Raw genomic sequence first — 13,562 nt, forward strand, 5'->3', positions numbered from 1 at the left:
GAATTTTTACTAGTGAGGAAATTTCACGACTGGATTTGTTGCACAATATAGTATATGTCATGCTGCTAACAGTAAATGATGGTTTCATGTTTTCATATTTGATCATTTTCATGGGTGTGCAAATACTTTTGGCAATATAGTATATGTCATGCTGCTAACAGTAAATTATGGTTTCATGTTCACCACAAAACGTCATCTAGCTGTGTTAACACTGCCTTGTAATTGATCACAGTTATTGCAAAATCATGTCTGCAAGTAACCTGTGTACATGAAGAAATCCATATCGCAGGTGATGGCAGAAATTACATTTGACAGACTCTCACTCCATCACTTTCTTTCACCAACATCTCGTCAACCTTTTCTGTTGGGGAGATTCTGTTGCCCTTTAGCGGCCCCATACAGTCACATGACCTGTTATCCTTCATGTCTCTCCCCAGGATGCCGTTCACCCTCTGAGCTTGAACCGCTGATGTTTTTATGATGCGTCTTGAAAGTTATAGTCCTTAATTAAATTATCATACATAATTTATTACACCATAGGAGATAATTGACCACAATTAATCAAAATAGAAAAGAATATAGGTTTGCTAATCGGAGCTGGCTTAATATGTCTCACACTATTCTCAATGACATGTGGCGTGAGAGCGTGTGAAGACAAATGCGTATGTCTCACGCTCAATGCGTGAGAGTTGGCAACCCTGGAGTTGAATACGCCTGAACATATTCATATGTTTCTGCAGATATACCGTGTGCCCACCAGTCAGTTCACTGGGAACCTGAAAATGTCCCACACAGCCGATTTGAAATTGGTAGGTGGACCATCTTGCTCCTGTCTGTCATTTACATTTTCCATGCTACTACTCATTCAGACTAAAAGCCAGTGGTTTAGCTTAAGCTGTAACCCGCTAGCCACATGCTACGTTTTTGGGTGGAACTTGCATTTGTAAAAGTTGCCTACTCGGTATTCAGTACTGAGTACACAGATTCATTGGTCTCCGCACATAGGCTAGTCAGTCGTATACAAGTGTACCTTGACGATTCAGGACTAATTGTAACGACGGTGGGTAGGGACGAACTCACCACGTTAGAGAGAGCAAGGGAGAGGTGGAACCAAATGCCACAAAACGACAGAACTAAAAGGAGCACCTAAATAGACGTGGACTTCTCAACGCGAAAAAAAATAAAGCAAACCAAGGACGCCAGGGGAAGTAGCTGGCTGTAGCAATAAAAGCTGCTCAAACAAAAAAACCCTTCCCACACAAACAACAACGGGATAGGAAGGGAAACAGGTTGAGGAAAACTTGAGGGAGGTCAGTAAGCGACGCAGGAGATAGCAACTCGAAAAAGAACAGGGAAAACAGACAGGAGAGATAGGTGATGGGACACCTACAGACGTAAACATAGCAAGAGAAACCAGGGAGAGGCTGAGAACGCAACGGCATAACCAAAACGAATCGGCAATGATCTGTCTCCACGAGCTTCCTTAAGAAGCCATGGCAACAGGTGAGACAGATCATTGCTGATTGCGTTGCTGGAGTCTGGGGCTGGCTCAGGTGCCCCTTGTGGAGGTAGATGGTAAGGCGTCCGAGTCAGGCCTGGCTCGGGTGCTCCTTGTGGAGGTAGATGGTACGGCGTCCAAGTCAGGCCTGGCTCGGGTGCTCCTTGTGGAGGTAGATGGCACGGCGTCCGGGCCAGCCCTGACACTAATACCCTGTACACGTATTACTCTATCACTTCTTCAGCTCATCAGCCTGTGCTGTGCAATATTCCTGGTTTTATGCGTTTGCTCTGACTATTTTGATGTATTTTCCATTGTTCACCAGAGAGGGCATATTCTCATAATGATCAGCTCACCTTCATACGAGTTCACAGGGTTGGAGGTGGAGTGGGTCTTTAAGGGGAACTACTGTGTTATTACCTCTTATTGCTAAACGATAAATGCTCCCTCTGACTTTCTTGCAATGGCACGGAGCACAAATGACCCAAGTTCCACCTCTTCCGGTTAGTTATCTTGCCTCGTAGATCACACTGAATTCAATTTCTATCTGTCAATCATCCTGTTTCTCTCTGTCAATCTGTGTGGGTTTAGTTACACTGATTAAAATCTACTCTCATTTCACATGACATGTAAATGTACTGTTTTAGGGGAAGGAAGCAATTGGAGGTCTTGGCAACAAACTGGCAATATTAAACTTCTATGAAGTTTAGAAGTCTTCAATGTCTTCTTGTGTGTTTGAATGACCAGAAAAGGAATAGACAAAGATATCATTTTAAAGCTCATTCATTAACTTAGAACAGCATTTATTAATATAGCAGTCATCTGTCTTGATTAGGAGATATACTAATGCCTAATGCATTTATGCAGCTTAATGAATCATGCATCTTGTTTTATTTTCTTCAGACTGTTGTTTAGAAGATGATTAAAACACTAAGTGACAAGCAAAACATGACAGTCACAGTGTAGTGCTCTGCTCCATTAAAGATGAAGACATTTAGGTGTACTGTTTTTGAGCAGTACAGATAAATATTTAAATACGATGTAGATAAGAAATATTTGGGGTGTTTACCTATTAAACATGAAGTGGGTAAGTGGGTAAGGCAGGTGTCTTTTGTACCTTTAAGTATAGAACTTTAGAACAGTGGTAGTCTTGCATCTGGCCAGTAGGGTGTGCCAAACAGTCACAAAATCAGGGACATGAATTTGAAAGCAATAATAAAAGAATCTTTGTAAACAGCAACAGAGGGAGTAACGCAGGTATCAAACTGACAATGCCTAATAAAATCCCTAAACCCACCAAGACTGTGTCTTGATGTACATATATGCTATACATCCTGCAGATAATGCATAAAGCTGTAGTGTCTGAGAATTATGACATGATTGCTCTTGTAATAAATGGACTGCAACCAAAAGATCACCATCTCGGCAACCCCCTTTGTAACTATTCATCTCACATGCGTGTTGATGATGTTTCAGTTACACCAGCAGGTGGCAGGCTCTGAATGGCGGGAGGCCTAATTGCTGGGCTGTAGAGGAGAACGTGCTCTAATGATGTCATTAGGTCACATCTTGGTGTTAATGACTTAATCTCTTCTGTGGGATACAGCCTCCCTTCTCTCTCTGCCCATAATGGCAGAGTGAGACTCTGCTTTCCCAGGCAGCCACACAAGCAATGGCCAGCTCTGGCACTACAGAGGACACGTGGACAGACGTAGAGGACAACGAAGAGCAACATTGCCTGTCTCTCCGTGACCCACATGGGATTTATCCCAAAGATATTCCAGGGATTTCAGTGGAGGAGCAATTAGAGGAGCAGTCAGGAGAGTATTCTACTCACAATGGCATGAAGGTTCTCAACAACGACAGGGATCCCAAGGGAATCAATAAGGGCCTTAAAATATTTCAGCCAATCCTTATTATTTGCTTCTGCAACCCACAAGCACAGTCACAGTAAGATAGTCACAGATACACTAGACTGTTGTTCCGTTCATATGACCTAATCCATGTTCCTTACGTGCTGTGATAATGTTCAGCAGCTCACAGAGAATTATATATATATATTTTTTTATGTTTCGAGAGCAAAAAAAGGCAGCAGTGACCCCACATCAAGGTCACGGGATCATGAAAGTGATTGTGGTCTACTGCCTCCTTGAGTTCACGTACCCTCAGTGTAATCTCTTAATCAAATAGAGCTGCTACTCTCATTTAGCCTCATTTATTCCTCCAGTGAACATCAGACTGTAAATTGTTAGGCTTTTTATGATCAGTCTGGAAGGCACACCAGTGTAAATAATCTTTCATTACAGACCAAAAGCACTTTGGTCAGTGTCAGTTCATTAAGAAGGGAACTGTTGCCCCAGTTATTATAAACAATCCTCACAAGCATAATAAAATTACCCCCACAGTGATGCTGGCCACCCATAGTATAAACATCAGTATGAGCATTCTTATTATTTGACCATCTTGTTTACTGCAGCAATAAAAACTGGTCTTCTAGTTAAAGTGCTTCCAGATGGGGCTTTGGGCTTTAACCAGAGCAGGGGGCCCAAATGTATGACAGCATTTCAGCTGCACTGAACCTGGTCAGCATCTGTGACGCTACTGTGAGATCTCCCACTCAGGTGAACTTTGAGGAGGTGATCGTGGAGCCGGCGTCTGCACAGCTTCCACAGGGTGGACGGGCTCTGGGCCTACCATCTTCTTTCGCTTCTGCTGGCTGTCCTGCTCCAGCAGACCTGCTCCACGCCGTCCTCCACACTGTGGCCCCACCCTTCCTCCCCCAGACACAAGTTACCACATGTTATTATTATATATCGCTTCAGTTATTATTAATCTGGCCCGCTTTCATTTCACATTATTTTCTAACTGATGTGAACTAACTAAACTAAAGTAACTAAAACTAACTAAAGTGACCCAGGTAACATATAGCAAAGACTAAGTTCATTGAAGAGCTGATTTAGGTCTTTACCTTGTTCCTCAGGAAGGAACCCTCTGATTTTTTTGCTTAGAAACACAAGGGAATGGATCTTCCTGGCAGTAAATGACATTTTCCAAAATCCTATCCCAACAGGGGGATTTATGTCATATCATTTTAATTTGTGGACATGCTTCACATGGAGGTCTAGTCCCCTTTCTAGCAAGCCGACTTCGTATATGCACTCAGCAGAGTGACACCTATGTTGTACGTACACTCACTGGACACTTCATTATATAAACATTATCTTATCTTATAAGTACATTGATTTCGTTTTGCCTGGGGTATCTGTTGGGTGGTGGGCCATGGGTGAATGATTCTCAGGACACGGCGCTTGTGATGGGCGAGGGAGTGCAAAAAAAGAAGGAAACGATCACACCAGTGTTAGGGAAATGGAGGATTTAATAAATAAAGTGCACCAACATAAAACCCGTGACATAATCCAAATTACGGATACAATAGCCAGCAGTCAACTGGCTCAAGACACGACATATATAGACACACAAATGACCCTCAGGTGTCGGGTTCCCTAATGGGTCACACCCACCCGAGGGGACTACATGAAATACTGCTGACGGGGGCAGGGAGCCTCTGTAGCGTGACAGTGCTAACATGGTGGTGGGCATTAAGCTGATAAGACTTCATCTGACACAGCAGTGCTGCTAGGGTTTTAACGTGTCTCACTCTCACTGTTAGGTTAATAAAGTGGTCTGCTGCTTTGGTCGGAAATTGGCCATTAATGACTAAAGCTGACTGGCTGATTTATTAGGAGCACTGTACCAATACAAGGCAGAACTCCCATTAACTCTTGGAACAGCCTCATTTATTCGTGACATGCATTCTACAAAGTTCTTTTGGAATTGATCCATGCTGCAAATTTGTCTCCTCATGCTGCATGTTCAATAATCTCCTGTTAGACCAGATCCTAAAGGTGCTCTGCTAGTCTCAGATCTCGAGTCTGTGGAGAAACCTGGATTTCTGCTATTAATGGCACCTTTTTAATCGTCCTATTTGCAATAGAATTTAAAATTCACCAAGCAAGTGAAATCTTCAGTTTCTATGAGCCCAATCTAGCTTCAGGTTCCTGGGGCCTGTGTTTGATGGGAATACTGTCTGAAGCTCTTGTCCTGTCTCTATATGGTTTCATGCAATGCACCACTGCCGTGATGATGAATGGCTGATTTTATTCTTATATCAGTGAGCTGGTGTACTGGTCTTACCAACAAAGCAGTTGGTGTATATGTGTGTGTGTGTATGGGTATGTGTATGGTTGACCGGGGACGGGGTAAACCTGGGATGGTTTAATACATTTTGTTGAAGCACCTATAACTCAGAGAACATATTTAAATACTTTGCGATATTACCAGCCTCTCCAGCTATATCACACAATTCATAAATTGTTGCAACACAACCTGGGCTAAGTTGTAACAATAATACAATAGAGACCTCCCCACAAAATCTGCATCTAAATCAATTATTTGTTCATATTCCAGCACCTGAAAGCATATACATAGTTTAATGTTTAATTTTCAAGATTTATTCATAACCAATGAAAAGTTTATTCAGAGACATCTCTTTCTGCACATACCAACACAATACACACCTGAAAAAACCGAGACATAAACTAAATATGTCAAACAGATAACTCTGCACCTGTCAGATATGCAGCAGGCCTACCTCATGTGTGGACTCATCCAGACATGTATATCTGCTGCCCCGGTCCAGTAAGCAGCCAACACATCCTTCTGCTTTAGATGGAATACTTTTTGGCCGTATCATCCTACACTGGGCTGCTGTCTTGAATATTGTTCTCTGAGCTTATTCCATTTCTTTCAGTATCTACTCAATGTCACATGGCAGACAGCATATTAGTTGGTGATGGACCTCACTGTCTTTCCCTGCCTCACCTCTCCTGAGGCAAATTTAAACATGTGCAGGCACAACTCTATCAGTTTCTCTCCCACTGTCGAAATGTGTTTTTAGCTGTCATTATGTGATTAGTAGCACTATTTAAAAAGATGTTACAACCCTCCCCACCCCTGCCAGTCTATCCTTAGCTAGCTGTAGCAGCATTGTGGTTTGAAATTAGCATAGATGAAATGCCTCACATTATCTCAGAGACAACCCCACTATTTATATAAATGTATAATTTAAAAATAATTTAATATAGTTGTTATATAAGTGTAACATAATATAACCCTTTAATATAATATAATAAATTTAATTTAATATAATAGACTTGGGCTTAAGATTCTTGTCTGATAACCACTGTTGCCACTGGTCACTAACAAAATTCTATACCTGGATTTAAAAGAAAAACACTGTTTGTGGCAGTAAAGATGATCTGACCATTACAGTTTATTGTCATTAGACTGACTGTTTAGTGTCATGAGACTCTTATGTACAAATATTAAGAGCTAGAGAGGTAGTTTTGTTTTTTGTTGGTTTTTGTTTGTTTGTTTGTTTGGTTTTCTTTATATTGTTTTTGCTGGAGGTTTTTTCAATACACACAAGTCCTATTTTGTGCTATACAAAAACATTTTGAGCTGTCCATAGCATTAAATTATATTCTCCTGGGCACATTCTGAGAGATTATGTTTGAACTATGTGTACTATGTTGTTTTAGATCGCAGTCAACCAGTCAAAACTTTAATTAATATAAAAACACCAACCACATGATTTCAAATGCACTACTACTACTCATGAATGTATGTTAAACATTCCTGTACATACATTCCTCATCAGTAATGTCTTGTCTTGTGCTGTATCATTAATTCAGCATTATGCAGCATCTCAAGGTAAGCAAATACAAGACACTCGCTTCCCTGTGGTACCACATCAATCCTGCTGTTCTGTGGACTATTTTTGCACCCCTCTCCACTGGGGTCGAACCCCACCCAGGCTCACAGAACACTGTGAATATTCCACTAATTAGGGAAGCAGTGGATGGCATGAATCTGAGCACCACTCCTCATTCATAAGAATGAGAGAAGGCACGCTTGCAAAATATCAATATGCAATATATACACAATATTTTAAATTAACTTCAGTACAGTAGTTAAATTCATCCACTATGTTGCAGGTTTCTGCCAAATTATACACATAGAATATATTCTGAAAAATAGAAAGGCTTTGATTAAATGATTTGTCACAACATCTTACTCGGAAATGGAAACCGAATGTTTTTGGTGTCATAATCAAAATAATAATTATGGACATAATCATGAAGTCATGGACAGTTTATTGAGAACCAGTGATGTTTATGAGAATCGAGCGGCCAGTATGTGGATTGGCTCCTCCAAGTCTGAGGCCATGGTTGGCTCCTGGAGAAGAATACCATGCTCTCCAAGAGTCTCCAAGAGAAACTCAAGTAGGGCAGTTTACATATCTTGGGTCTTGCTCATGAATTATGGGAAGAAGCCAAGGTGGCAGCAGTGTATTGTAGTGTTGAAAAGTGAGCTAAGCTTTAAAAGCAAAGCTCTCAATTTCCCAGTTGGTCCATATCACCACCATCACCTGTGGTCTTGAACGCTGGGTTTTGATTTGATTGTGAATGCAGCCTTTCTCCACCAGGCTGTAGAGCTCAGTCTTCGATACAGGGTAGGGAACTTGGCTGTCCAGCAGGAACAGTGCTTTGTTGATGCAAAGGATGAGACTCAGAAGACAGTGGTTGCAAGCTTGTATGTTTATTTTTGCAAATATATATCTTTGGAGATATCACAGCATGAATCTCAGCAGAACGCTTGTGAGATCGAAATATTAACAGTTTAAACTGATACTTATATCCCAGTTGCTCCACCCAAATCATGAGTCGCTTGATGCAGTTTACAATCTCCTCTTAATAACAAACATGGATCATTTTAGCATTCTACAGAGTTTGTTTTGCCCATCTTCTAAGTACCTCATTTTGAACCTATGTTGTCAGTTGTTTTTCAGGGTCTGTCTGTCTACTTCAGATACCATATCTCTTAAAACAGAACATTCTGTATCTAGCTTCAGACCATCTCTCACTGACCCACATGACCTAATCTTCTGTTTACAGACAATATCAAAACCTGTACATTGTACAACAGCATTAGTCTAACAGAGTACATGTGTGGTATACAGTATCTCTTTAGGTTACATGAGACGGACTAGGTAAAGTTCTCCAAATGCATCCAGATCTAATTGTATCAGCTATTAGCCATTCTTTAATAACACTTTAAACACTTTTTCTTAACCTCCCTTGACTCAAAACATTTACATTTTATCACAGGTTCTATAAGAGGAATCAGGTGTGGTGGTTTGGACATTTGATAAGGATGCACCTTGTCTCCATTTCTGCTGGAGGTGTACCACTGCTAGCTGGAAGATCTCATGGAAGACTCATGAGCCACTGGAATTATATCTCAAGCTCATGGCTTGGAAACATGGGATCCCCAAGGAGGTGCTGGAGAAGGTGAAGAAAATGGCTGAGGAGTTACTGAGTGGAAAGGAAATATAGGGAATGAACATGAAAATGATGCATTGTGGAGCGTGGTGGGGGTGCTTCTTCTATGATGAGAGACTCTACATCTCAAGTGTATTACATCGGATGAAGTACAATACTGAGTGCACAATACACAATACTGAGTGCTAGTGTGTGATAGTTTGAAAAGTTGCATGAGGTCACCTTCAGGTTGAGCACAGCATGTGGGAACGGCAAAAAATGTATTGAATTGTTGCAACATTCATCCTAGAGAAAATATATATTGCTTATATGATTGGCATGTCATTATACAGCCTTCAAGAGTATGCTGAATTCTTTATACAGACTTTGTTATGGACAAAAGAATAAAGGCTTGGAGGAAAAGAAAAACCCACTGTACCTTTGCTTGCCCATGCTCACCAATCTCCAATTTAGATGAGTGGTTGTGACAGACAATTTCATAGACCTATTTTTGGATATGATGTCATTTAGAAAACCTTCCCGTAGAGCCATAGCCATATTTAAAGTATGCTTTGTGTGAACCATAATCATACTGTCCCTAATGGTTAGTATAACCTGATCCACCCTCGAAGGTTTCTCCTATTGACGGCCAAATTCTTCATGAATGCATTTCTGGACTAAATCATTTGCACATTACAATGTTTTGCGTACATTACAACCATACATACAGCACATTACTTCTCAGGTACTATAGCATTAAAATCCCTTTTAGATAAATCTACTTTACTGTCTAGCAGCAATGATTTAGCTAGCATTGCTTTTTGTTAAGATCATTTGCACCTCCAGCTCCTACAGTGGCACCCCAGAGTGGAACTTCACGTCGATGTGTAACGCCTGCCTGGCTGACTCCACAAGCACATTTGAAATCTGACGCATTTTCTGGATTTCCATTTAGATGCTACCTTTACATTGCAAAGGAAGGACAATCGGGCTGAGAGAGTAAACGAGAAGGGGGAAAAGAGTGTCTGAGAGAGAGAGAGAGAGAGAGAGAGAGAGAGAGAGAGAGGGAGAGAGAGGGCGTGCAAGAGACCAACTTTAGAGTGAAGGCCAGACTAGTGCAGCTGTCCAGTAGCATTCCAGACGTGTCATCAGATCAGCAACAGGAGGTTCTGTGGCAACTGTTCCTGCATTCACACACCCTTTAGCCGCGTAGCCGCTAGCCCTCAGTCCAACCCCCTCATCCGGAACCTTCCACACCACTGCACTGCCACTCCGCTCTGGCCAGCACTGGGCCCCAGGCTCCTATCATGGCAGACCAGTACAACATTAACGAGGAAAAGATCCTGAAGGACAGACACGCCAAAGAGATCGACCTGATCAACAGGGATCCCAAACAGATCAACGAAGATGTTGTAAAGGTATGTAAGAGTTTGGAAGATCCATTTATCCAGTGAAATCTGATGAGCCACATATAAAAATGTGAAGAACCTTTCAACGGATTTCTGCTTTTCTGGGATAAAGCAGGGAAAAAATTGTACATTAAGAGTGTAATTACCCATGTTTAGATCATAATACATCAAGTGCAACCAACGTTAACAATTTTCATGTCTTTAGCTCTGTTTTCTAGAAACCAAAACATTCAGATCAATTAACAATATTTGAATGTGCTGGCATTATGATGATTCAGTCAAAGTTGGTCCGTAGAGGCCGATCTGTTTGTGTGTATCCTGCACAGATATGTTTGCGTGTATCCTGCACAGATCTATATAGCGTAGCTGCAAGGCATAACCCAAAAATAGCCTCTGTGCATACTTCTTCCAGGCCAGACCTCGATGTCATTATTTATGGAAGGGTGTACAAGGGTGTGTCAGCTCAATCAAAGCTCTCACCCCCTCATCTGGTAATTAATATTTCAATTAATGCATTTGCCATAGAATAATTGTATTAAGAATTATAGCTTGATGCATTTATGTTTACACTGATAAAGGAAAAGATAATGTAGATAATGTGGGGGGGGAGCAGCTACATTAAGATTCAGTTGCTGGAGATGAGTCATTGCTCATGAATGATGTGTGTATGGTCGTGTTGCTAGCAACCCCACACCCTGCTTTTATAAGATGAAGTGATAGGACACTGCACTTGGATAATTGCAGTTTATTCTAGTCAGAACATATTTGTGACCATTAATGTTATTAGTTCAGGTGAATTTATTTCTCACTAATCCTACATCATATTTGCGTTTTATTGCTGAAAACTTGGGTTTTGATCTCTTATGATCTTTATTGAGTTTATACATATTAAACGAAGAGTGTGTATTTTAGTAAACTCTTTCATTACCTTTAATAAAGCCTTATAGTTTGATGGCTTCTTGAAGCTGTATTTCAACTATCTGTAGAAAATTTTAGATGTATAGAGTGGTTCCAAGAGGTACAAGAGGCCTTATAAAAAATCTCTCTGATCTTCACAGAAGATAAATTGAGATCTAATCCTCTGTTTAGTTAAGCTCTCTTTCATGAATTCACTCATTTAGGGCTAGAATGATGATGCATTGACACCTAGTTGGTGTCAAGTGTATTCTAGGTTTATAGCTACTATGCACTTGATTGATTTATACCAAACTATATATATATATATATATATATATATATATATATATATATATATATATATATATATCACAACATATATCACGATCAAGTACGATCAAGGCAGGCATACAAATGTGTCATACATTACTAGATTTAGAACTCTATTTTAAGATGAATATGTCCTTTGATAAAAATAGCTTGTGTTTACAAAGTAAAAAGGACTGATATAGTCTCCCTTAATGATCATAGCAATTTATTTACATAAAAAATACACCGAATGTGCAAAGACAGGATTTTAGTATCAAATGTCTTTGCTTGGGAATTACTCACCATCACCATTTAGAGATTTAAAATAGCAGAGTTACCATGCTGCAAGACTCCCTATAGGCCAAACATGCTGTATAATTTGAACAGATTAGTTGGAAACAAGGAAAACGAGACTGTGTCTTACCAAATTGCACTAAGTAATTCCATCAGTGCTATGGGCTTTTCGTCGGTGCACTGTTGTTTCAGTGTACCCCGGGTCCACCTGATCCCATCAACAGAGTACTTGAAAATAAGATGTGATGAATTCTGTGCAGTCTGCTGCAAATCATTAGCGTCACAGCACTAGCAGGGGAGGCTCTGAATGAATTACTTGAATTGCATTCTGACCTTTTGTGCTGAGAAATTGCCTTCCCAACCATGTTCTGCCTAATAATGTTAACTCGTGTTAATCTACCTGTATCCTAGGTGGAGTTTGAGGACGTGATTGCAGAACCCGATGGCACACATAGTCTGGACGGTGTGTGGAAAGCCAGCTACACCACATTCACCGTCTCCAAATACTGGTGCTATCGCGTGCTGTCGGCCATCTTTGGAATCCCAGTGGCGCTGCTGTGGGGATTCTGTTTCGCTTGCATCTCCTTCTGCCACATCTGGGCTGTGATGCCCTGCATCAAGAGCTACCTGATTGAGACGCAGTGCCTGAGTCGCATCTACTCCCTCTGCATTCACACGTTCTGTGACCCCTTGTTTGAGGCGCTGGGAAAGGTGTTCAGCAGCATACGGGTGGCACTTCGCAAAGAGGTGTAGAGATCCTGAAGGAGTTTACAAAATTGAGTTCTATTACACATTTTCTTCAGCTTTGATAAAGAGGTCAGATCTTGATGGGCTTAAACCTGTTCCAGTCACCATTGTATAATGAAAGACTGAGTAGTGAGCAGTGCTGACCGAATACAGAGTTGTACTGACCTGTGCAGTGTTTCAATTTCAGTGGTGTGTGGACAGTGCTGATCGTGGAGAACAGAGGAGTCTTATTCCTCTACGTTACAGTCTTCTCTCTGTGTGCTCAATAGAGATTTTTTATTGGGTGCTGACTTTTTTTTTTTTTTGCAACGTCTCAAAAATAAGACATGAAATGGTTTTAAAAAATAGAAGTCTTCGAATTAATGTATTTTAGTTTGAATGTATCAAATTTGATAAATTATGTATCTAAATTAAGCATTTTCTTTATCACTATGACATGTACTGTGTAATGTGTACTGTGCACAAAATAAATATATTTTTAAAAGGTCAAGCTGTTCTATTCCATCATAGGGAGTTTTTCCTCGCCACTGTCGCCTTTGGCTTGCTCATTAGGGTTCTGGACCCATAGTATTGTTAACCTTGTAAACCCTGTAAAGCTGCTTTGCGACAACTTGAGTTGTTAAAAGCGCTATACAAATAAACTTTGATTGATTGATTGATTGATATTCTTTTACATTAAAGTTATAAATGGGTATTTTGGGATAAAAATGTAGATAAAATGTATGACACTTAATGTAATCAAAATACACTTGTCCCAAAAGAAGAGTGAGTTAGTTCTCAAGAAGAGAGATGAAGTAAAAAAAAACCCCTTGGTGTGTGTTGCTTCATGAAGGCTCACAGGCTGGTGGTATTGAATGATTCGTCTGTAATGTATCCAGTTTAGCTACGTTCTGAAATCACCTGCTATGATTTCTTTTGGCTTATTTCGCTAAAAATAATTCTAAAGTAATGGTCATTTCTGACGCCAGCTTTTAATATTTTATTTGTAGCCTTTGCATTTTCAATTTAAATCAATGTTATAAGGAA

The 13,562-nt window shown here is 40.4% G+C and overlaps 1 protein-coding gene across 1 annotated transcript; it reads left to right on the forward strand.

Annotated features, from left to right (window-relative positions):
* The first annotated feature begins 10,029 nt into the window (after positions 1-10,029).
* On the forward strand, positions 10,030-13,199 carry cav3 (caveolin 3). Its single transcript, XM_077014377.1, has 2 exons — positions 10,030-10,298; positions 12,201-13,199. Exons 1-2 carry the CDS (start codon positions 10,188-10,190, stop codon positions 12,540-12,542), a joined length of 453 nt encoding a protein of 150 aa, XP_076870492.1. The 5' UTR covers positions 10,030-10,187; the 3' UTR covers positions 12,543-13,199.
* Positions 13,200-13,562: the final 363 nt, after the last annotated feature.

This window comes from Brachyhypopomus gauderio, chromosome 8 (genome assembly GCF_052324685.1).
Source record: "Brachyhypopomus gauderio isolate BG-103 chromosome 8, BGAUD_0.2, whole genome shotgun sequence".
NCBI classification, from domain to species: Eukaryota; Metazoa; Chordata; class Actinopteri; order Gymnotiformes; family Hypopomidae; genus Brachyhypopomus; species Brachyhypopomus gauderio.

Bases quoted from the DNA above. Each gene is read 5' to 3' on its own strand.
- cav3 (XM_077014377.1), top strand. From the start codon at position 10,188: ATGGCAGACCAGTACAACATTAACGAGGAAAAGATCCTGAAGGACAGA. The intron at 10,299-12,200 runs GTATGTAAGAGT...CCTGTATCCTAG, and splicing joins TCAACGAAGATGTTGTAAAG to GTGGAGTTTGAGGACGTGAT.